The 24,450-nt window shown below is 37.3% G+C and overlaps 3 protein-coding genes and 3 non-coding genes across 6 annotated transcripts; 5 read left to right on the top strand and 1 right to left on the bottom strand.

Moving 5' to 3' along the window:
* Positions 1 to 3,856: 3,856 nt before the first annotated feature.
* LOC110772919 (CURVATURE THYLAKOID 1D-like protein) lies at positions 3,857 to 7,403 on the top strand. The gene is made up of 5 exons (XM_021977411.2): positions 3,857 to 4,145; positions 4,472 to 4,698; positions 6,611 to 6,715; positions 6,802 to 6,873; positions 6,975 to 7,403. The coding sequence occupies exons 1-5, from the start codon at positions 3,995 to 3,997 to the stop codon at positions 7,044 to 7,046; spliced, it is 627 nt and encodes a 208-aa protein (XP_021833103.2). The 5' UTR covers positions 3,857 to 3,994; the 3' UTR covers positions 7,047 to 7,403.
* LOC148293668 (small nucleolar RNA snoR128) lies at positions 5,076 to 5,165 on the top strand. The gene has a single exon (XR_015836922.1). It is a non-coding gene; the product is annotated as a small nucleolar RNA snoR128 (small nucleolar RNA).
* On the top strand, positions 5,391 to 5,483 carry LOC148293667 (small nucleolar RNA snoR128). The gene has a single exon (XR_015836924.1). It is a non-coding gene; the product is annotated as a small nucleolar RNA snoR128 (small nucleolar RNA).
* On the top strand, positions 5,669 to 5,761 carry LOC148293666 (small nucleolar RNA snoR128). Its single transcript, XR_015836923.1, has one exon. It is a non-coding gene; the product is annotated as a small nucleolar RNA snoR128 (small nucleolar RNA).
* A 3,159-nt stretch (positions 7,404 to 10,562) lies between the features above and the next one.
* On the top strand, positions 10,563 to 18,355 carry LOC110772913 (uncharacterized). Its single transcript, XM_021977405.2, has 22 exons — positions 10,563 to 10,613; positions 10,779 to 11,087; positions 11,618 to 11,862; positions 11,959 to 12,030; positions 12,199 to 12,336; positions 12,711 to 12,832; positions 12,921 to 13,265; positions 13,818 to 13,905; positions 13,994 to 14,096; positions 14,191 to 14,307; positions 14,497 to 14,660; positions 14,754 to 14,868; positions 15,247 to 15,471; positions 15,551 to 15,732; positions 15,960 to 16,127; positions 16,203 to 16,308; positions 16,469 to 16,606; positions 16,847 to 17,008; positions 17,095 to 17,289; positions 17,428 to 17,616; positions 17,699 to 17,773; positions 17,931 to 18,355. The coding sequence occupies exons 1-22, from the start codon at positions 10,563 to 10,565 to the stop codon at positions 18,039 to 18,041; spliced, it is 3,420 nt and encodes a 1,139-aa protein (XP_021833097.2). The 3' UTR covers positions 18,042 to 18,355.
* A 4,242-nt stretch (positions 18,356 to 22,597) lies between these two features.
* UCP5 (uncoupling protein 5) lies at positions 22,598 to 23,957 on the bottom strand. The gene has a single exon (XM_021977408.2). It carries the CDS (start codon positions 23,685 to 23,687, stop codon positions 22,701 to 22,703), a length of 987 nt encoding a protein of 328 aa, XP_021833100.1. The 5' UTR covers positions 23,688 to 23,957; the 3' UTR covers positions 22,598 to 22,700.
* Between the last annotated feature and the right edge of the window lie 493 nt (positions 23,958 to 24,450).

The following is a 24,450-nucleotide window of genomic DNA, read 5'->3' as shown; positions in this document are numbered from 1 at the left end:
CATGGAGGAGAAAGATCAAGGAGCAAAGATCAAAGATCAAAGAGGAGATCAACAAAGAGGAAATCATCAAGAGAAGACCAAACACAAATTGGTTCATATAATTGCTTCAAGGGTAATTAGATCTTATCCTTTCTCTTGAATTTTCATTTATGAAAAACATATCAATGTTCATGGCTTAAGATACTTGGAAGAAGTTTTGTTTTGAATTTAAACAACCACCTTAGACTTCCGCTGCGATTAATTTGATTAAATGCATGTTTAATATTCAAATGAACTTTGGAAAAATGTTTTGAAATTCCTACAAGTCGTACATAATATGTATCGTGATTGTGGATTTAAGAACTACGTGTGGCTTGATCCCTCATAAAGGGGTACGTAGGTAGCTTAGGGTTAACTTAGGTGCAGTCGCAAAATAAACTGTTTTAGCTGTGCTTGTGTTGTTTTAAGTGTGGAAATAAATTTTGCCTGAAGAAAGGTCCTTTTCTGATTGTTGTTACAATAATTGTTACAAGTGTATGGATTTACAAAGGAGTTCATAAGCAAGAACGTTTTAGAAATGTTTGGTTATGAGGCTAGAGTTCTGTTGTTTGTTGTGTGTATCATACTTTGTGCATGCTGAAGCTTGGTGGTTTTAAAACTGTGTTTTTGACAGGTGGAAAAATTTGGTAAAGTCCGTTTTTCAGGAGAAACTCTGCCAAAATTCCGTAGAAGTCTCGGCCCTCTCTTTTTTTTTTTTTTTTTTTTTTTTTTTTTATGGGAAGAGAATGTTTGAAATTAGTAAGTGAGCCCGGCATCAGTTGGATGTCGAAAAAACCACAAGATTCATCACAAATTCCGAGAAATTCAGGGCGGGTCCTGTCGTATTGGGGGGATAAACAAAATGAAATTATGCAAGAACATGCACAAGGTCAACAGTTTGCTGTTAATCTCGAAGACAACTGAGGGGACTATTATCCAAGCCCCCACGATGGTGGTTATTAGTTTATTCCTATTGGGTTTTATGTATGGTAAATTTGAAGTATTTTGCGTTTTCTTTTGGAATAAAATTATATTTGTGGAATTTCAATTTTTTTAGGTTAAATTGTTTAAAAAATTAAATTATGAAGTTATTTAAAAAGATTAAATGAAAAAAAGTTATCCACAAAAAAAAAAAATTAGACTTAAACAATTCTAACAATTTAATAAAGTTGCGGAGTCTGGAGGGTTGGGGGAGAAAACGGTTTGAGTCCGGTCAAAATTGAAATATTTACTTTTTGGAGGAGGAAAATTTGTGTTTAGCCCAAATGAGTTGAAGAAGGCCTAAGACCATCTCCAACCCAAGGACCTAAACCCAAAATATCCCCCAAAACCTCTCCCAACCCAACAAATTGAAGGACCCAAAATTTCAAAAAACTCAAATTTGGACTCAAATACCGATCCACTTATTACCTGGACCTAAGAAAAATTGTGGAGCCCACCTGCTGCATCAGCAACCCATGTGCAAGCTTTCTTTACTAGGGCCCGCCACACAGCCTATGTGGAAGATGCTGCCTTTGTCTTGTAGTGATGTTATTTGTGTATTTTTTAATTTTTTTTATATTCTAATATTAACTTAGATCAACGATATATATTAAATCTAAGCTATTTTAACGGTAAAAAAAAAAGATCCAAAGGTTGAAATTTAAATCCAAATATCAAAATAATATTTTAACTTAATCTAAATTAGATCCAACCCCAATACTCACCCCAAACTCTATAAATACCCACTCATTTATCAAATAATCTACAAAAAAATATTATATTTTTAGAATTTCAATTTTTTTAGGTTAAATTGTTCAAAAAATTAAATTATGAAGTTATTTAAAAAGATTAAATGAAGAAAAGTTATCCATAAAAAAAAAAAAATTAGACATAAACCATTCTTAAACAATTTAATAAAGTTGCGGACTTAAAATTTGAGTCCGGAGGGTTGGGAGAAAGAACGATTTGAGTTCGGGCAAAACCCAAATAGTCACTTTTTGGAGGGGGAAAATTTGGGTTTAGCCCTGTTGAGGCCCAAAAAATCCACGGTTCGGCCCAAATAAATTCTCGGCCCAATGCAATACCTTACTGAGAAGAAACCCGATTTGGACATGCGAAAGTTCGTCATATGCGTTTGCACACATGCCACGCCAAGCAAATAAGCAACACGTCACGCTACAAGCTTAAGTGGGCCCAAGCCACGCAAGATGCCTGGGGCTTGCTTGAGTGGGTTGTGGTATGGATGGTAATAAGTTGACATGAGGCCCATTGATGGGCCAAGAAATGGAAGTCCCGGGGTTGCTTGGGAGCCTCGGAACTCAGGCCCATTTCTTAGGCCCAAACATGTGGGTGAGCACAAAAGAGAAAATATCCCAACCAAAATGGCCTATTGACTCAACCAAAAAAAGCCCAATGCTTGATAGAGATAGCCCACTTACTCAATAAACCAACTTGGCCCATACAATTACAATAGAAGAGCTGCAAAGCTCCAGCACCTGGCTGAAGAACAAAGCCACGAAGGGAAGTTTGGAGGTCCACTATGTAGAGTTGCTGGGAAAGTTCCAACATATGGGAGGAACAAGTTTCAAGTAAAAACTTCCAAAGGACCAAGGGATATTGGAGCGCAGATCACCGTTTGAACCAGCATGCATACCCATTCTTTTTCCCTCATCAGACCTGGCCATAAAAAAAAGGAAGAAAGGAAAGGAATGAGATTGCTGAAAATGGGAGTTCTGAGGTAGCTGCGGGAAAGGGCCTTGAGCTCCCAAAAATTCCTGATTTTGTGCAAATAGACTGAGGAAATTTCACCAAGATGGGAAAAGTCAAGGGAGGAGAGAAGAAAGGAAGGGAGAGATTTGGCCAAATTGGATAGGAACCATTAGGATTTCTTGGAAAATGGTAACTTTCAGCGCCTATAAAAAGAGGCATTTCCTACCCATCATAACAACCACATCCAGAGAGCAAGCTTCCTCTCTTACTCCAAAAACCCAGCAATTTCGTGCTCAGCCCATCCCTTTTCCTTAGTTTTCCCTCTTGGCAAGCTGTTCTGACACTTGACAGAGTCTCTGTCAAGCTGCCGAAAAAAGCACTCAAGCCATCTTCTTCACTCTTTCCCTCATTCTCAACAAAACCTCTCTGCAAAACCCTTTTTCTCCTACCTTAATACCCCATCTTTCCCCTAGGAACACTTAATTTTCTCTTTAGTGCTAAACTCATGGCAACTTTGCTCCCATGCCACAAGCCTCTCATGCCAAGTAGAAAATTTATCTGTAAATTGTTGTTAATTTTGTTGGTGAAGCTAACCAAGGAGTTTCCTAAGGCTTCACTACCCTTTCGAGACATTCTTGGGGCTTGATCTTCGAACTCAGAGACAGAGGGATAATTTCACCAGTTTGCTCCTTACGGCGGCCCAGTCCATTTGCTGTTGCCAGAAGAAAAAGACCCCTACAAGCCCCTCATGGGTTGAAGATGGTCTAAGAGCATAAGATTTAATTAGTTTTTGGGTTAATTGAATTTTCGAGTAGTTTTTTTATATTAATATATGTTGTCTTTTCAGGTGGTTAATATTTTTCGTTGGATTATGTATCTAACGACCGGCGGCCATGCTCTTTCCTAGGCCTTGGCGACCAGGTGAACCGGACTGTTATTTTAATCTACCAACATAATGTGGAGGAATAAATCGTCATGAGGAAAATGTACGTTTCTTTGTATGTTTTTTTGCACATTTTATTTGGAAAATGAGAATTTTAGGAGTGATAAGGGTCAATATTGGTCTATTTATATGGATGGCAGTTTAATAGCACATCTATTTCTGATTAACATTTCTATAAGGTTCCATTTTTTTATATATATCCCCAAAGGAAAAAAAGGAAGGATAGCAAATATTTCGGTAATCCCCCAAAACCCTAGCACAGCTCCCTCATATATAGCGGTGGCATCGCCCCCAATTCTCAGATCATCTACCAACAGAAGGAACTGAACCAAGTTCAGCCTCATGACAATGGAGCTTTGTACAGCTACTACCCAAGCCATCTCCAACCTTCCAAACCACCACAAGCTTCTGATCACAACCAACATCACGTCCAAACCCTCACTCCCTCTCAGACAAACCTCACTCTCACGCAACTCTATCAGGCTTCACTCTCGTACGTTCTCCATCCCTTAGCATTTGGTATCCCATCCAAACAAACCCCTTTAATTTGTATGCTTAATTTCTGCTCTGTTTTCATTTCTCAGCTAGGGTTTTTTGGGTTTTGGCTCATTTTTAAAATAAAAAATTTATATTATCTTATTGTTTTTGTTGGGTTTTTTCCCTTGTATTTTTGCTGTCTAATTTGGAATTTTCAAGTGGGTTTCTTTAATGTTTTTTGTCCATCTTGGGCGTTTGGCCGATACTCTTTTGGTTTGATATATTGAAAGTGACAGAGACTGCTAGCTGATGGGAGCATTGTCTTTTGTATTTTTCTTTCAGGTTTGCTTTTGCGAAGAGCAACAACATCAGAGGAAACACCAAGTGGGGGAAATCCTTATGCCGGTGAAGAGCGAGATAGTGTGATATCATTGGAAGATGTTCAACCACCTGAAAATAACTTTTACAATCGAACTTGGACAGAAGAAGCACCCAAAGAAGACTCAAATGTGGACGGCGTGTATGGCCAAACGCAGATATCTGAGTTTTTCAATAACCTTGACATAAAGGTTTGTTACTTTGTATAACTGTTGATATATATTAAAGTAGCAAACACATTCCTAACTGGATGTCTGTAGGTTATTCCTCATTCCTACCTCATTAACAAGTGGTTGGATGCTAACCCATTTTCTGGTTATTGTAGATATTTGGTGTTACATTTTTATTTATTGCAATTGCTGGATAAAGTCCATTATTTTCATTCTGTTTTTGTACTGTATAACTATTATACCTTTCAGAATTTTGATATTTTGGTTTAATTCCTTGTGTTTTCTAATCATGTTGGTTTCTTCTTTCTATCCAAGATGTACTGGTGTTGTTTTTGGTTTATCCATCTTAACTTATTTTTTTGTTTAAATTCTTCAAAACTGATATTGTACAAACTTGGTTGCGATGATGATTCAGTAACTAATTGAGAGTGTAATAATGCTCGATGGAACTCCGACAATTATGTCGATCTGAGCGGTTACCTGAGCAACTAACTGTTTTCTTGAGGCTTTACTCCAGTAGCACTATGACCTCTGTACATTTTGATAATTTAAAACACCATTTCCATCTATTTACTTCCAGGCATTGTGGCGGCCTGGTGATTATTTATTTGTTTACTGTTCTTATAACGTCAATTTTGATTTTTGCACAAGTTGTACGAGTTTCTTTTATTTTATTCAAAACTATGACTCTTTGGCTTTAATTCCTGAAAAGGTTGTGATGATGATTCAGTAACTAGTTGAGAGTGTCTAAGAATGCTCAATGGAACCTCGACAGTCATGTCGATTCTGAGCGGTTACCTGAGCAACTCAATAGCTTAATTTGGTTCAGTATCCGGTGTGTTCTTTTTGTATCTTTTCCGTTGGTGTAAGTATTATTTTTCATTTGTTTCTGTCATTAGTTGATCTTCAAATATATGAGAAGGTGATAGCTATTTAGCACAAACTATGACTCTTTGGCTTTAATTCCTGAAAGGCTTGTGTGATCTTTGGGTTGTGATGATGATTCAGTAACTAGTTGAGAGTGTCTAAGAATGCTCAATGGAACCTCGACAGTCATGTCGATTCTGAGCGGTTACCTGAGCAACTTGATAGCCTAATTTGGTTCAGTATCTGGTGTGTTCTTTTTGTTGTGCCTTTATTTTTGTACTCAATCTTTTCCGTTGGTGTAAGTATTATTTTTCATTTGTTTCTGTTGTTAGTTGATCTTCAAATATATGAGAAGGTGATAGCTATTTAGCACAAACTGGTTGCTAATGAATGGAAGATAGTAATGCAAGCATGCATGATGTCAATATTTACATCAACAAGTTGTTTGAATGAGAGAATCTTACAAGTTTTGCATTTTGGCGAAGATCTCGTATTTTTATCAAGTTCTTTATGATTAACTTAATGGTTTCTTTTCAATTGCAGAAAATTCAAATATTTTTCTAAACCTGAAATAAACAAGTATAAGCCCATGTTTTAGATGTGGGTTTTGCTGCATGTGAAGGCATTGATTAAACTTTTTGCAACCTCTTATCACAAATTGTATGAGAGACAACCTGACCCCTAGCTCCATATGCAATAGGATTGGGCTTTTCTCTGATTTTGAGAACTGGACTGCTTGGTTAGTTCATTGGTTTACTGTCTATTGTAAGCTGTTTTGTGTCAATTTGAAAGGCAAATTGTTATAGCTTTCTAGCAATATATGTGATTCACAGTCGCAGTTGTATGCTGCAGCCTCTCATACAATGAACATACACTAGTGTTAACCTTAATGGTTTCAAATCTGGTTGTGTTTGTTCTTTGTTGCACACTTGCATATACTGCTGAGTGCATTCTCTATCCAGCTTTCTGATTGGATTCTGGTGAAACCATGATGCCAAATACTAAATGCAAATACCCTTGTAAAAAAATATGCTGCACTGATGTCTTGCTCTTTTACTAATTGCAGTTGGACAGTGATGATACATATGCCATTCTAATTTATGGTGGTGGTGCCTTGTTTGCCCTGTGGCTAGCATCAGCTGTTGTTGGAGCTATTGATTCTATTCCATTGGTCAGTTTCTATTTAAATTTCCTAATCTGCAATTTTGAAGGTTTCCCTTTCTCTGGGATATTGACGTTGGTCACCATATGATTCAGTTCCCTAAGTTGCTGGAAGTTGTGGGTCTTGGATACACAATCTGGTTCAGCACTCGGTATCTGATATTCAAGGTAGTTATAGACTTAGTGGCAAATTCCACCTTATTAACTAATTGGCTGTTAGGTTAATAAGCCATTTTAAAGCATGCTTAACGGCAATTATTGCCTCGCAGGAAAACAGGGAGGAGTTGTTTGCTAAAATTCAGGTTCTTAAGCAGCAGGTTCTTGGGTCAGATGATGACTGATATGCTGTCGCGCAGGTTGTTGCTGCACAAACTTATGAATGTAGAGTTTAATTTCGTTTCCAGTACAGGCAAATTATATATTAGTTATTGGTTTTAGAAGGTTTAGATCTTGATCATGTGGTTTTTGTTTGTTCTATCTTGCTTCACCGTCTTCTCACTTAGGCTAATGCCTTAATTAGCATTTGTTAGCTGGAATCTGGATCTGGATCCAACAATTTTTGGATCCAGTTTCTTTACTTTTTCACAGCTAAAATTCTGTTTATTTCTGTGGTGTAGCTTAAGCCAAAAGACCAGTAATAAATGCACATGAAAAGGAAGAAGTCTGAATGTTAATAGAAATTTAATTTGTTTCCTTTATACTGAATAATGGTATGTATTACCTGAGGAAAAAAATTCTTTTGAAACCAACATTGGTCTTTCTTTAGTGGAAGACCCGCCTTGAATTACCGTTAACCCGAAAAGAAGAGGGCAAAAGCTCTGTTAATTTTTGGACTTTGTATCATCTGGCACAACGAATTTGCGTACACAACTGAAGAGGTATGAAACCAACTACAACAGAGACTAAAGAAGGAAGAGCTCTCAGATGAGCTACTGGGCTCTCAAAATTGGTTTTTGTTTCTCAGTTTTGCACCGAGTAGGTTATTTCTTTTTATGGGATCAGGGGCTTGAGTTCCTGAGCTGAGGTCTGTAGATATAGCCCTAGGATATGAGGTTCCAGGCCTTTCCGGATGTCGTGGTTCGGGGTTTGGTTCCTGGCGCTGAACTCCAAGACTTAGGACGGGTCTGGCGGGTGTGGGTTGGGTTTTGGTTCTTGGCGCTGAACTCCAAGGCTTAGGACGGGTCTGGCCTTTGGAGCTCAAGGCCGATTCATGAAGTTTTATAGCAATGAAGTAAATATTTTTAGTGGGAGCTTATAGCTCAAGATAGAGATGATAGAGACCATTGATACTTACATTCAAGGGTAAAGTTTTGAATATTACCATTTTTCGTTATTTTCCTTTGTACTAGAAAAAGAAGAAACAAAATTAAACGTTATTCCTCACGATATTGTAGTATATCAAACATCACCTAATATCCTAATTCATGGAAAAGTTTACATTAGTGTAGACCACATATCCTAATTAATGCAAGGCACTGCCTTGAATGGGCCTTGCTTGGCGGGAAAGAATCGGGAATGAGGGCGGGAATGGAGAATGTTTTATTTCTGGATTCGGATTCAAGTATTCTAAAATTTTCAAATATTACTAAGTAAACATAATATTACATACTCATGATCCCGGAAATAGGGTTGCGGATAGGAAATGTTTGCCATCCCTCGCATTCTTACTCTTGCGACAGAAAAATGGTAAAGGAAGGACGAGGACCAAAAAGTGATGTTTACGTACTAAGAATAGGTAAGTTATAAATCAAAAAATTTAGATAGGTGAATTAAGAAAAAAATATTTAATCTAATGAACATTGTTAATAAATACATGAGAAGCAGGAATTGGAATCATTCCAACTCTCATTCCTGATAAGTAAACATAAAAGTTGTACAAGTTCCAAGACACAAAGGAAAAAAGAAAAAGAAAAGTCTAAGTCGGTGCTAAATTGTTGAACCCTAAACAAGAGATGAAAAATACGCGCCATTAAGAAATTCGACCGTTATGAGAAGCAACTTTGCATATGCCACGTCAGCCTCGCATAGTTCGCACGTCTCCTTTAAATCCTCTTCTGTATCCGAACCAAAAAAAAAAAAAAAAATCCTCTGTATCTTCATTGGAAAGACTCATCATTAATTTGTTCGTCTTCTTAATAATCGTATTGGAGATTTTGGACTGACATGTAGTTTGATTTTCTCATATTTTGAGACCAAAACAAAATACTTTCTAATTTTTGAAATATCGAAAAGCCGAGGGAATTGACACCAAGAGAGAAAAGGAAGGTTTCCTGGAAGTGAGAGGAATGAAATCAAGTAGGATTTAGGAAAGAGAGTGAGAGAGGAAGCAAAAGCCAGAAAATTTTAGAGATTTCCTATAAAAAGATTTCCATGATTTTCTTCTGGGCAGAGTCGGCCCATAGCATGTGCGGGCTGTGCGACTGCACAGGGCCCCCAAAATTTAGGGGCCCCCAAATGTTTTTAGAAGCCCAGCAATATATTATGTATTTTTTATTCCAAAAATATTATTATTATTTCCTAACTGTCAGATATTTTTTCCTTCTTGATTCTGCCGTGTTGTGTGCATCTCTCCTCTCTCTCTCTCTCTCTCTCTCTCTCTCATATTAAACTCTCCTGTGTTGAGAGTTAACTTAAACCAAGTCCACCGAATTCAAAGCCACATTTAATATTCTATTCACTTTGTAAAAGCATGCCCATGCTTTATGTAGGATATGTTTTGTTTATTGGCTCAAGGAGTGATGCTACTGTGGCTAATTTTGTATTAGGCATGCTGTCGGCAGTGTGCTCTCTTGTCTCTAGAATGTTTTTATTGTTTCTGCTGAAAGGTCTCTCTCTCTCAAAGAGGGGTTGCCTCTATTCGCATTTTGTGCTGTTGTTGTTGTTGTTTGAATTCGTAGTACGAAGCTTATGAGTTTTAGCTTTAGTCTTCTTCCTTCTATTCTCTTTCGTGTCTGTGTGAGTGAGTGTTTTCTTGCTTGAATTTCTTTGGGTTTCATCTGCGTGCTTGCTGTGGTGGTTGGTTTGTTTGTCTGTGAGTTTGCTGGTGTTGGTTTTTAGTTTTTCTACATCCTCCATCAAAATAAAGCCCTACCCAAGCTTTAGCCCTTTCCCCAAAATCAATGTTCTTTTCTCCCTCCCTCATTCACATGAGAATTCACCAACCATTGAAATTGGAAAATCAATTTATCAGCTCTGTGATTTGGAAGAGGGACTAAAGAAATATTTCTGGGAAGCTCCTTCTGAAGGTGTTCTTCCCGTGTCAGGAAATTTTGTTTCTATATGGATTTTTTTTTTCTACTTGTATACGTAGGGCCTCGACATCCATATTTGCACAGGGCCTCCAAAATCAATGGACCGGCTCTGCTTCTGGGTAAGTCTTCTGTTCCAAGTTATAAAGTAGGCAAAGGGCAAGTAAATTTCTGACAAGTTTCCTGATTGATTCTAGTAAGTCTCTTTGGTCAAAAAAGCAAATATCATCTCTGTTTTGCTCTAGGTAACTATAATAAATACATAAATCACTTGGTTGATCACAGATTACGTGATTGTAATTCCAGATTGTAAAAGGGATTCATGCATTGTTTTGGTTCCCAATTGATTCTGCAAAGCTCAAGTGTGTGGTATATTTACCTTGTACATCTCATGAACCAATAAAAGTTGTCATCTTTGTTGCTTCTGAGTTTTTCTCTGCAAAGCAGTTTTGATTTCGGTATTGGGTTTCTTCCCCTTGTTCTCTTTCATGCGTATAATGTAATAAAGTCTGGTTCTTTGTAAGTTTTTTCTACTGTAGAGCCTTTTACTTTTCTTACTAAGAGTTTGTTTATGTTGTTGAATTTATTAGGTGAGAAGGAGACTTCATAATGGTGTTCACTGGAGGGCTGGACACCAATGGCCTAAGATGGGTTGGAGAGGTAAGCCTAATGAATTTCACCCTTTCTTTTAGCATCTTCAGTTGAAAGTTCTAGTCTTCGATTCGATGACTCGCCAAGTGTGTGTTTGTGTGCTTCTTGCAAGTTTGTACTAGATACTAGGCTCTGCATGCATAAAGATTTTCTAATGATTTAGTTTGGTTACAGAGAGTACAGTCTGCTGTCAACAACTTAAGGAAAGGAGGGGGCTTCGAATTGCCTTCTTCAGCAGTAACCGTGAATGGTGTCGAAAGCGGGTTTGGTTCAGACGTGGATGGGAATTGTGGAAGTAACCGAGTTACATGTCCTGAAATTATAGAAGTTGAATTGTCTGATTCAGATACAAGTACTGAATTTGCATTCAGCCAACCGGAAAGGAACAATGATGGTGCCCCGAGATGGCCATACACTTCGAATGGTTATTCTGCTAGTGTTACTTTGCAGGCAAATATGGAAACAAGATCCAAGCATAATCAGGTTTGATCCTTTTTCACAATTGTATTTATTCTTGATACAAGATGCTTCTTTATGGTTTTATCTTTTACCTTTTACCTTTTTCATGGGTGCTATTTCGGTTGTATGACATTGAAACAAAGCATAATGGTGAATAAGCTTTTCCTTTTGTTAGGATAGGCTGTCAAGTGGAAAATTGTTGATATTAATTGATACCATTATATGTACTTGTTTCTAAAGCTTCATGCATGTAAATTGAAATGCATTCTTATTTAAACTAAGTTAGTATGGACCATTTTTGAAGATTAAACATAACTAGTTAAGGTTTTTGGTGTGGTGAGAGAACGCGCTGGAACGAATTGTGATTCTAGAAAGTTATTCTAACAAAGTAGGCACAGCTGAATTAATTGGCATACATATTCTATTTTTCATCAATGCCTGTTGTTTGTTTCTAAAAAGCCTTTTTTTTTGTTTGCCTTTAGAGAACAATTTGCTTTCTAACTATTGCATAGTTGATTGTAGTTTTACTCAACAGTCCGCTAACATCTATGTAGGTGGTGCGGGATCGTCTGGCAGCACAGCTGAAGAAGAATATTTCTAGTAATAATCCCAGAGCTCCTGTTTTGGAGATTGAGTATGCTGATGAGCCAAGTTCACCTCTTAGAGCACATGACACAAGTCACTCTTCAAATTGGATGGTTCCTGCAAACACAAATGGTTCAAGAAAAGCAGAAAGTGTCTTTTCTGACAGCTCTATACACTATGCTTCCAGCAATGGAAGTTCTAACTCACCAATCAGGTTTGTGTACTGCTGTTTCTTGTGGCTGTGGTCTGTTTCTTTGTTTCTCTACAGGACATTGCTGGGGAACTATAAACTGACTATTAAGAATTGCAGGACTTCTGCTGGTGTAAAAGTTCACGGATCTCCAATTCGGTCACCTGCTCGTCTACCAGTATTTCATGCAAGGTTGGTTACATAGCTGAAATGTATTAGAATAACCACATAAGTAGTTGGTTTTTGATATTTGAATCTTAGTGATTTAGAGAAATTCAAGTGAGTACATTTTATTGTTATCTGACTGATTCAGTAGTTGTTTCTATCATTTGTTTTAACTTTTGTGTTTCATGCATTCAGTGTGCAGGGCACTTGGTGTGCGGTAATTGCTTATGATGCATGTGTTAGGGTCTGTCTTCATGCATGGGCTCAGTCTTATTGCACTGAAGTTCAATGTTTCTTGGAGAACGAGTGCGCACTGTTGCGAGATGCATTTGGGTGAGTATAGTTCCTTTATTTTTGTTTCATTTTCACATTATTTACATACTAAATCTTTTGCCTGGTAGTTGTATATGAATATGAGTAGTTTGGAAGTGCAAGGCAGGGCTTAGGTGAATTTGTGTCTAACCATTGTAAATAACAGTTATGAATGGGATATTGATGTGTCAACTTCTTGAGTCTTTGCTGTATCTGTCAATAGGATTTTAGGAAACCCAGTTTTACATTTTATTGATCAAGTGTCTCTGTCTTTTATAGTCTTTTTATGCATGCAGCAGCACTACTTTTTTATTTTATTTTATGGAAATGTCATATCATATGTTTTAGCCCTTTCACTAACCTAATCATTCCTCTACTCACACCTGCAATTTCAGTTTACAGCATGTATTATTACAATCAGAAGATGAGCTTTTGGCAGAACGACGACCTTCACAGCTACTCAGTACGTCAGCAGCTCCAAGACATCTGAAAACTTCTGGCAAAGTAAAAGTGCAAGGTACACTACTTGGTTAACTTGCTCAGTTTACTTTTCTGTCAAAATGTTTTGGTCATCACCATCTCATTGGAATTTCGGCATTCTACAGTTCGTAAAGTGAAAATGGATTCAGATGAACCACCTTCTGGCTGCAGTTTCCCATCTCCGAAACTACCAAGGATACCACCTTCTGGCTGCACTCCAAAACTACCAAGGATTGATTATGGCTCTTATCGTAGACGCTTCTCCAGTTTAAGATCAGATTTATCTTCTGGGTTGAAATCTACAAGGAAACATTATCTACAACCTCGTGTTCCTCCAAATGGTTCCTTTTCTCATCAAAGCTTATCTTTCCTAGAGGCTGGAGCGAAACGTATAAAACAAGGATCTAGCTTCCTAAAAACAAGGACAAATACTTTGTGCAACCGTTCTTCATCGTATGAAATAGTGCAAGGTATGCAAATATTTTGTACAGTTTAAGCCTTAAGTGGCCTTAGATATTAACGAATGACAGTAGTAGATTTATGTTGCTAGCTCCAGTTAAGGCTTACTTGAGTTGAGTGTTCTGTTTAAAGAAATAACCAGCTTGACATTTAGCCCATCTAGCTGGAATTAGTAGCTCACCCTTGGTAGCAGCCAATCTGGTCTGGAAGATATGTTTCACGTCCTCACACGCCCCCTCACATGTGGCGACAGTAAAGAAGGAAGTTGAGGTTCCACCCCAAAACCAATTGGCAATGGGGGAGTAGCCCAACTCCTTATAAGCCCGTCAAGGTCCCTTAATTTTCCGATACGGGGCAATTCTTTACTTCACATCCTCACCATATTTATGACATGAAAGTGGCATTGATCTCTGCATTTGGTTTAATACCTTTTTTAATTTAGCTCCTAAAACGAATTCAAGCATAGTCTGAATCCAGAAATGTAATGTTTTTTTCTTCATACTACAAGTTAGATTTCTTTTCTTTGAGTAGCATCTGACACTAGCTGACCTTTTTTCTGTCAGAAACTTATTCCTGCTTCTTGAGATTGACAAGTTCACCTGAAGAGGATGCAATACAGATGCAACCCGGATCAAGTGAAACCCGCGTGCTGTATGTACTCTTGTCCTTTCTGTTTTCTTTTTCTTTACCCTTTCATATGGTTCCATACCTGTATCGTTAAACAACTGCGTTTGTACAGGTTTCCACATAGCAATGGTGATGATTTGATTATACAAGTTCAAAATTCCAAGGGACAACATTGTGGTCATGCCTTAGTCAAAGTGACTGCTATTGCTGAACCAGTACAGTTTTCAGAAACTAGTAATTTACTTATCATCTGTAAGAAGGAAGGTTGATAGTTGTACTTTAGAACTAAACATTTTTTTTTTAATGCAGGGTGACAAGATACGATGGTGGCCTATATATAGTAGTGATCTAGACGATGAACCTGTCGGCAGAATACAATTAAGCATGAAGTATTCTAGTAGTCCAGATGAAAATAATAATCTTAAGGTACCTATATAAGATCTTATGGTCCAGAAATATCTGAATTTTTTTCTTTTACAATGAGATTACTTAAGTTGTTTCACAATGGTTTATGGTTTTACAGTACAATAGCTAAATTCTTTCTTGAAAACTGATTCACATATCTTTGGAATTCGATGTATATATGATATTTATTTCACTTCTTTCCATGTCCAGCATGGCTCGATTGCAGAAACTGTTGCATATGACTGTGCATTAGAAGTTGCAATGAAGGTTCAACATTTTCGGCAAAGAAATTTGTTGTTACATGGCTCATGGAGGTGGTTAGTGACTGAATTTGCATCGTACTATGGAGTATCCAAGACATACACCAATTTAAGGTAGTGAAATATGTTAGAATCGTAACTTGGGAATATTACCTAATTGTGGATCTTCTAACTTCTATTATGTATAATTTTCCATGCTGCTTGCAGATACCTTTCCTATGTCATGGATGTCGCTACACCTACCAAAGACTGTCTCACCTCAGTACATGATTTGCTATCAGACGTGAAGGCCAAGAGCACAAATCTGTTAAGTTATCAAGAGGTATGAGAATTGACTGCATTGGGCTCAAGCTTTGTTTTCCTTTTCAATTCTTAGTTGAGAAATTTGCTTCTCCTTGTACCTTCACTTATCTCTTCAGTTTTTGGGGCTGTTAAAATTATTTCACAATTGCCTTGAGGCAATTGGTATTTATTTTCTCATGGCATTTGAGTAAACTGGTCATGCATTTCATCCTCCATGGGGACAACCAATTATACATTATATTTTGTATATTTTATACTTTCATTACTAATTTTGGCCTTGATATTAATTTTTGAGTTTAAAAACTTGCAATTTTCTTCAGTTTGTATTCCTTCATGTTTGACATGGATAATAGATATTTTTTTCCCCTCTTGTAACTTAAAATTATATTTCAAGCAGAACTGCATGCTGGCAAAGATCGAGGATCAAGTAAAGAAGACTCTTGCTTCAGTTTTTGAGAACTACAAGTCACTTGAAGAGTCTGCACTGTCAGGGATGGTGGATTGTTTTAGGCCCGCCAGTGGAACGGCTGCGCCTGCTTTGGTGCCTGCTGTCCAGCTATATGCCCTTCTTTATGATATTTTGAGTCCTGAGGCACAGTTGAAATTATGCAAATTTTTCCAGGTATTAGAAGCTAACTTCTCCATGCATGAGCCTCCCCTTACCTTTTTATACTTTTATTAAAATCCAAATGGCTTTACAGGTCGCTGCACAAAAGAGGTTAAGAATGCACTGTGTAGAGATAGATGAGCTGGTTCTAACCAGTAACGAGGGAACACAGAGAGACCTTTCTACATCTTATCAGAAAATGAAATCTCTGATTTTGGGTCTTAGAAATGAAATTCTGACTGACATAGAAATCCATAAGCAAGGTATCCTCCCAAGGTATGTATGACATTCTGTGTAGCAGTCTATTTTGTTCTTGTGGCCACATCCTTGGGATACAGAGAATGTGCTTATGGCCACATCCTTTGATGTGTGACCTCGTCTTTTTCACTCATTTGTTTAGTAATTAAGCTTGGTATTGAAATTCCAGAGCTGATGGCTGGTGAATAACTGAATATGCCTCTGTTATGTATACTAATTATTTTTCTTTATTAATTGTTGTGCAGCTGTATAGACCTTCCAACAATTTCTTCATGCATATACAGTTTTAACCTCTGCAATAGATTGCGTGCTTTCCTTGTTGCATGCCCTCCTCGAAGCCTATCGCTTCCAGTTGCAGAACTTGTTATTGCAACCGCAGGATTTCAACAGGATCTTTCTTTGTGGAACATCAAGTGAGTGATTTGTCTGGTTTTAATCTGTGTTTTTAATTACCTTTTGTATCTCTACTAATGTAAAACTATTTTCAGCCCTGTTAAAGGTGGAGTTGATGCCAAAGAGCTGTTTCACTCGCATATAACCATGTGGATTCAGGACAAGCACCGTCATTTGCTTGACCAGTGCAAGCTAGATAAGGTATACATCTCTATATAGCTTGGATTTATATTTCTAGTGTTGCTCAAAGTTCGGTGCAAGTTGTGTTTATTGGTAGCTCAGTAGAATGCAATCCAAGTGTTGAATGGAATTTCTTGAATACAATCCGAGTGGAAATTTACTAGAAATTGATCAATTTCAGGCAAAATGGTCTGGTGCCAGAACACAAGACGGTACAACCCCTTTTGTTGATGATATGCACAATCAGCTGAAGAAAATGCTCGATGAATTTGAAATCATCATTAGTCGGTGGCCAGTATATACATCTGATTTGGAGAATGTAAGTGCAATCTATCTCTCAACTCTCAACTTTTTCTCCTATGTTTATTTTTTAATGCATGGTTCCTTCTATAGAAAAAGGGGATGTTTTGTTAATAGGAAAAGGAAAGTGTTTATAGCCATAGCGATATAAACAAGAATACTCAATTCTGACTGTGGTAAACAGCGTTTTTCTTTGTTATTTCATTCTGAACCTGAAATTGTCTGACTAATACTTGGAGACTATTCATGTTTCAAAAAGGTTGTTGCCGATGTTGAGAAGGCAATTGTGGAAGCTTTGGACAAGAACTATGGTGATGTTTTATCCCCGCTGAAGGATAATCTGACAAACAAAATATTAGGCTTCAAATACGTCCATAAATTATCCAGACAGGGCGGGAACATGTATTCGGTCCCAGATGAGGTGAGACTCTGCTTCACAATTGAATGGCTACTTGGAATTTTATCTTTCTTTCAACACTCATCAATATCCTATGTATTGTTCTTCAGTTGGGAATTCTTTTTAACTCCATGAAGAGGATGTTAGATGTCTTGTGGCCCAACATAGAAACCCGGTTGATGTCATGGAGCTCTTGCAGCCCTGATGGATATGCCACAGGAGTACGTCTACAAGACGAAGCTGCGATGCTCAGGACCAAATTTAGAAGCTACCGACTAGCAGTTGTGGAGAAACTTGCTGAGAATGTGAGTAAAAATTTGCAGCTGAATTTCTTAGTTTAACAATATTGTCTATCTGTTGCTTACTACAATTCTTTATGACCATTAATATATGAGTATGATGAGTAAATGCTTTTTGTTTCATTTCCATGTAACTAAATACAGACTAGAGTTGATGGTAAAACAAAGTTAAAGAAAATTATTGGAGGCTCGAAGGGCAAGGAATCAGTTGTCCCAAGTAGAATGCAGGCTCTAGAGGTTCTTTTGCTAGAGACAGTAGATCATCTCCACACTGTTTGTGATCCTACTGTGTTTGTAGAACTCTGTCGAGAGTTATGGGACCGGATGGGACAGGTAAATAAACTAATTTTTTACCCTACAAGCTCTCTCTTGGATTAGCATATAAATTTTATTCATATCCAATTGGTTTCTGTAGGATGTCCTGCATCTGTTGGAAGATAAAAGAAAGAAGGCGGTGTCCCAGTGCAAATGCTTGCGAGTTGCAGTTTCTGTAAGTTTGCTCTTCAACCATTGAAGTTTCTGTTGGATATTGAATATCTCTACATGTTCCAGGAGCCTATATCATCCTTGCAGAATTTGAAGCTAGATTTGGTTTAATTTTCTTTTTCATTCTTTTTAAACCATATACATTGCTTTTGAATTGGCAGAAGTTGGATGACATATTTGCATCAGAAATGCAGCGACTGCGTGGAAATTTATTGAAAGAAAAAGACCTGGAGCCACCACAATCTATGAAGGAAATACATTCCATGTTGTAAGGGTGCTGAATATGATACGGAGCACCAAACTACAGTCGTTGAAGAATGGCTGGTAAATAATAGAACTAAAGGATTCAAGTTACAACACAAACCACAAAGTTTTGAACAGCAAGTATTTGTCAATTTTGAGTCGTAGTTTACGTAACGCCATGACCTCCGTGGCGATTCTTATTGTCAGAAAGTATGCCCACAATAGGCTTGAACAACACAACACTATCATAATTGAATTGTAATAGTTTTGTATGGTTCATAATTGTATTGTGACAGTTTTTTATACTTCTTACAATTCCATTTCTTTTGTTTTGACTTTCTTAGAGATGTCTCAAGTTCGAATCTCTCCCACTTCAATTAAAAACTCTAAAATCGTTACTCATTTATAATAATACCACGTGACAATGTTACGAACATACTTATCGAACTTTTAATCGTATTAAATGTTATGTTCATGATGATTACGGAGATTTTAATCTCTGAATTATTGGGAATAATGGGGTTAAATCAATAGCGCTTCTTGGCGTCCCATCTTGTTCCACTTTGATTCAAACAAATTGATATTGCAATAACTCTATATGGGATTTGCTTTCTAGCTGCTGGGGAAAACACACAAAAACAAAAAGAAAATATTTTTCTATGGTGGAGAATTGCATTGTCACATACATTATGGTCCACAAATCAGTTGACATCCTACCAGACATAAGATTTTTATTTGATTTCTAGTTATGATGGGATGTAGAAACTTTCGTGTAGATTCGGTGCACATACCATTCTTTTTACAAGATCTGCCAGGAGATAAGAAAAGAGAAAGACTCTTTACTTCATCAATTGATGAAAGAGAAAGTGTGACTTGTAACCTTTCATTATTTATCTGAACTTTGTATACCTAACAGTAGAATATAAGAATGAATAAGAACTTGCCGTTAAATGTTACAATATGTAACTATATGATGTTGTAAACTATTGGATACAAATTAGGTAGCGATTTTCACGCTCCTCTTCTAGTTTTTCTATTTTGATTTTGATTTTATTTATTTGGTGATCCAAAAACAAAATAAGAAAAAGATGTGTAAGTAGATAAAGTGGGACTATGTAGAGATCACCGACTTAAACATCCAAATTGTTATAACTAAATGATACGTTTCAAGTCTAATACATGAACAACACATATTGGGTGACATGGAGCACGTGTGGCCGTTGGGCTTTCACACGTGAGCTAATCGGCTCTCATACCATATAAAATATCAAACACATGTCTTGGTTGAATGATTCATCAATGTGATGGAGGATTTGTATTTATAAACAAGTTATACAAGAGCTCAGTTACAAAGATAAGATAGGCACCTCCTTTAAGAGGTTATTCTTATCACAGAGTTTGAAATACAAAAACAATCTTAACAAACTACTTTCAAACGTATAACCCAATCATGATTTCGAATTCAGATCTAAGGACAGCCTTGGAGTAACATTATCTTGTTTCAATCAGCAAGGAAAGAAGGAATCGAACTTAAGTACTCTATGAAGACTTCAAAGCGTGGTAAATGGTAATTGTAGTTTTCAAAATACTATATGAGTGCTGTAAAAGAAAGACTACTATAGGTAGTACTATTATTCATTTGAGAATCCAATAATTGAACTTGGTACATCAACAATCAATGGTACATTGAATACCTATTAAACACTATATCCTGTCAATTTTGTAAAGCTGTTCGAGGCCTACCACTTTCCAGGAAATTTCCAAAACCTACCAGCAATGATAATTAGGCCCCGACCCCATTGAACGATGCAAATCATCTTAATATAGTATGATTACAAACAAATCATAAATAAATCATGAGATCTATCTATCTATCTCACAAAAAATTAATAATTAAATTAGACTACCAATTAACTGAAACTGAAACTGAGTGATTGGTGCATAATGCTGGGGACGTCATCCAGCATAAACCCAGTAAATATTATTAGTTTAATGATATATTCTAGGATATTTGTATGGATCTTTTTTATGGTCATCCAAATCTAGGATCCTGCTTCCAAGTCAACACTCATTGACCACGTGTACGGTTCGGATGAGTCCGTGTGTATTGACTCCATGGGGCAAGGAATGAATTACGGTGACTGTGAATGGCTGGGGTCCATAAAACATGAACCATTCGCGGCATCCGTATAAAGGATGGATCATTCAAGGCCCCACAAGCAATTTGGACTATTTGGATGCGCCCAAATTAATTTCCATGTGCTCTCCTTCATTCTGATTATATTTCTCCATTTTCCTTGTCCTAATTGTTTAATTTTTATAATAATAATAACTAGACTCTCCGCACGTGCGAGAGGTATTTTTTTAAAATTTTAAAATTTATTTTAGAATTAAAAAAGATAATGAGTAGTTGTGTTCCATAAAAAACAAAATCCATTATCTAATTTTTCTTTTAATTTTTTTAAAAATTTAATATGAAAAAATGTGAATTTACCATATTATCCTCATTTAATTAATAATTTTAATTCTTAATATTTGCATTAACTAAGGATATTTTTTGGTATTTTGAATGTTTCACCATTCTCTGTCTTTTGCTTTATATATATAGATAAAAGTGGCAACTCACCCCTAAAAAAGAAAATGACGGCACCAATACAATATATTAGGCAAGCAACAGCTGGTGGGAAATAAATAAATAAATAAATTAGTGGGTGAAAGCAAGGATGGTTGAGGGCTCTTGACACAACACGATACTGAATTAAGATATCATAATTTAAAATCGACATAAATTTTATGTTAATATAAATGAATTCGAATTGACTCCCAATTTTTTTTTTAATGAATCATTTCAATGTCAACCCGTATAAGCTACCCGATGGAGCCGTTCATTACTAGTTTATGAAATTCATTTTGAGTCTATTCTATTTACCATGTGACATTTTTATGTGGTGCATTGAATTTATATCATTTATATAACACGTGTATTTGAGTCTTAGGTTCACCATTAAACGTTTATGGTTTATACTAATAACAATACACATTTTTATAATTTGGACAGAATCGTTACACCACATCAGCATGTCACATAGATATTTAATATTAGTCAATCTATTGTATAATGTTCATCTTAATATTGTTTCACATGAACAATTGTAGTCCCTTTTTGTCTTGTTAAGGCTCCTAAACATGAAAATCCTAAATAAAATAATGAGGATTCGTTAACACTTTAAGACGGTTAACTCAAAAATCAAATTTCGCCAAACGGTGAGCAACTCCGTTGCATTAATGAGGCATGCAAACAAAATGCACTGCAGACAAATGTTGTAAGAACGACTTTACATGTTCAATGATATTACCAATTAAAAGAAGAATCAAAATCAACTATATTGAGACAATCACTAGTTGTAGTCATGATTTTATGCCCAATTAAAAGAAGAATCAAAATAAGCTGTTTTGAGAGAATCACTAGTTGTAGTCCTTCAAGTAAATGCTTAAAAGTCTAAAGAATTGATTTCTCGGTGTGGAAACTACTCTATTTCGAATCTAGTGGCGGTGCCAGATATTTTTTAAGGGATAAGCAATACTTACAAGACTAAGGCTCTTTAAAAAAAAAAGTGATATTTAATTATATACCCATTCTTAGCACTAATATTATAGATAAACCCTACACTATTTAATTTCTATAAACAAATCAAAAAAAAAAAACCCCAAAAATGATAGCTGGCCATATTGAATTTAATTTTAATTATTAAATTACTTTGATAGCCTATTGAGTGTTTTGAGGTTTTTTTTATGAGATTTTGAGATTGAGTTTGTTTTAAGAAATCAATGACAATTTTGTAATTGAAAAGAAGTTAAAAACCTTTTTGTTATATTGTAAATGGGCTTTGGATGTGTTTCTAAAGTCCATTTCATATAGGGGTTTTTTTTTTAAAAGTTTGGGCTCCGATATTGGGTATAATAGTGAATCTCCCCCCCAAAAAAAAAAAGACAACCAAATACCATTAGAATTTAAATAATACTAATTCGTTCATATAAGTGGTTAGACTCAGGTATAAGGGCATTTTTATTTTTTATTTTTCTGCTAACCACCATATTTTTTTTTTTGCTCTCTTTGTTACAAAACTGAAGATGATTAAACTACCTAGATATGATAACCTATGGCATGGGTCTTTCAATTCAAATAATTTTTTTAGAATAACATCTATGGCTTCTAAATGAACTGCTCAAATAAATGGTGGATTGTTGAAGGCCTTTTTCCATTTTTTTTCTTTCAAACTTGGGATTTAAAAAAGAAAAAGAAAAAGTAATCTAGTCAATATTCGCAGTTGCCAATGCCATAGGGTTTTTCAGCGAGGGGAGCATTTGTGGCTCCGCCAGTGTTCAAATCTCTATGCCCAAAAAAAAGTCTTAAAAAATATTTGATATGTTGTGTTTTTAACTTGTAAATCATGGGTTGCATATTTAAAACATGAAAAACATTTCAAACACATGCTAGAATGTTTGCTCTTTTTTTATGTATGTTAAATTTGATTCTTTTTTCTGTTTTACCAAAGGTTTAATCAAATCAGATTCCATAGGAACATAAACAAATAAATAAAAATGATTTATTCATATATTCTAAAAGCACTATTTTTCGTCATCATAGGATACACATTGAATCAAATCACAACCGTCCATTTCCACGATCAGAAATCCTTGAGCAACTTGCGAACTTGCTCCAGCGTCACGAACAGTACAACAGTGAAAGGCCCCTGCCTCGAAATCGTAGGCACAAACCCTTTGTAAAGCGCCAATGGCCCCTCGGAGCGCACCGTTTTGAGCGCACAATCCAGAGCCCCCGAGTACGGCGGCTCAGCCCCTGCCTCCACCTTCATGTTCATGATTCGGGTCTTGATCACATCGACCGGGTTCGACGCCACCGAAGCCACGAACCCAGCGGCGAAGCTCGCCGTCACGTGGGTCCCGAGCCCGTCGCGCATAAGCCCATTGTCCAGGATCGTCTCCTTGATCTGATCGTACGACGCCAACTGCGACGCCGTCACGAGCATCGCTCGGTTGATCGTCAACGACGACCCGCGCCAGAGGCTCGTGACCCCTTCTTGCTTCCCCATTCGGGCTATGGCGTCGACGACGCTCTTGTAGTTGCGGCGCTCAGCCACCGGGAGCCGACCGTCGGCTTGCATTCGGACCATGGCCACGTCGGCCGGGTTCCCCACAGCGGCGCCGATGGCTCCGGCGATCAACCCGGCGGTGATCTTGCTCGGGAGCGGCATGTTGTGGGTCGTCGGGTCGGTCCATTTCTGCTTGAGAATGTCGTAGAGGCCCATCCTCGTCGTGGAGTAGAGAGTCTGCCGGAGCATGGTGGCGGATACGCCGGAGAACATGGCGGCAACGCCTTCTTGTTGGATGATGCGGACGCCGACGGAAATCGGACCCGCACGCGCCGCAGGGGGAGGTGGGGGAGGGAGAGGGATAGAAACGCGTCTAGCGGCGGTGGTGTGGACGGCGGCGTAGGCCGGGCGGACAGCTTGCACAGCCGCGTTAGGGTTGGGGTTGGGGGCGTGGGTCTCGCCCTGGAGCTGCATCCGGACCTTGATGAGGTCGAGAGGGTGCGTGGTGCACCCAGCAATGATGGATGCTATGCCTCCTTCAACAAAACCTTTGACACCCATGTTGAATTCTCTCAAGAAACAGAAAGAAAAAAGGGTTGGTTCGGTTTTGTGTATGGTATGAGAGATTGAAAAGAATTAAAGAATTAATTGAATTGGTTTTGGAATTAATGATTAAAAAGAAGACCAGTTGGAGTTTGGGTTCATCTCACTGGAGACCAGGAGATGAGAATGGAGGCTGAAGGCTATGGAGGAAGAGTGAGGAACGCTGGGCCTCTGAGACATATGCTATGAGAGTCACACGAAACGAAGGGTGAATGGTTTGGAGAAGGAAGCAGAGAATATTTATAGCACAAGGTAACCAGTGCTGGGTGGCTGGTTAGGAAAGAAGGTGCAGAACTGTAAATTAGGTTCTTACGCGATTTCAGCACAAACATCCGAACCTGCAACTCATCCTATATTTACGCGGTTGTGGGTCCTGCCCCCCTGCCCTCCCACTCTATTTTGTCTAACGTCTAATGCCTCCAATCAAATCATTTATGATTAACAAAAACAGAGAAAATTTTGGCTAAAAAAAAACAAAAACAAAAACAGAAAGAAAATAAAAAGGGAAATCAGTTCACATTATAATTTACTGTTCGATTTAATCGGAAAGGTTACGCATATGGAATTGGTTGCCAAAATTAGGAAGAGGAAAGAAGGTTTCTCACACATATACTGTTAATGTGTTATGAGAATTTAAATTTTAGATCACAAGTTTGTAAGTTATACGATCTGCATTTGTTCGCATTGATAATTTTGGGTGAAACGCACATCCAACAATTAA

Source organism: Prunus avium, chromosome 6 (genome assembly GCF_965620075.1).
Source record: "Prunus avium chromosome 6, drPruAviu1.hap1.1, whole genome shotgun sequence".
NCBI classification, from domain to species: Eukaryota; Viridiplantae; Streptophyta; class Magnoliopsida; order Rosales; family Rosaceae; genus Prunus; species Prunus avium.
The sequence above is the reverse complement of the archived record's forward strand: the minus strand, read 5'-3'. Positions and strand labels throughout refer to the sequence as shown.

What these genes read in the sequence shown, in the direction of transcription:
- LOC110772913 (XM_021977405.2), top strand. Translation starts at nt 10,563, where the DNA reads ATGGTGTTCACTGGAGGGCTGGACACCAATGGCCTAAGATGGGTTGGA. An exon ending in CTGTTGCGAGATGCATTTGG is followed by an intron (nt 12,337 to 12,710) that starts GTGAGTATAGTT and finishes CTGCAATTTCAG; the next exon opens with TTTACAGCATGTATTATTAC. An exon ending in TATGGGACCGGATGGGACAG is followed by an intron (nt 17,617 to 17,698) that starts GTAAATAAACTA and finishes TGGTTTCTGTAG; the next exon opens with GATGTCCTGCATCTGTTGGA.
- LOC110772919 (XM_021977411.2), top strand. Translation starts at nt 3,995, where the DNA reads ATGACAATGGAGCTTTGTACAGCTACTACCCAAGCCATCTCCAACCTT. An exon ending in CTATTGATTCTATTCCATTG is followed by an intron (nt 6,716 to 6,801) that starts GTCAGTTTCTAT and finishes CATATGATTCAG; the next exon opens with TTCCCTAAGTTGCTGGAAGT. An exon ending in CTCGGTATCTGATATTCAAG is followed by an intron (nt 6,874 to 6,974) that starts GTAGTTATAGAC and finishes ATTGCCTCGCAG; the next exon opens with GAAAACAGGGAGGAGTTGTT.
- UCP5 (XM_021977408.2), bottom strand. Translation starts at nt 23,687, where the DNA reads ATGGGTGTCAAAGGTTTTGTTGAAGGAGGCATAGCATCCATCATTGCT.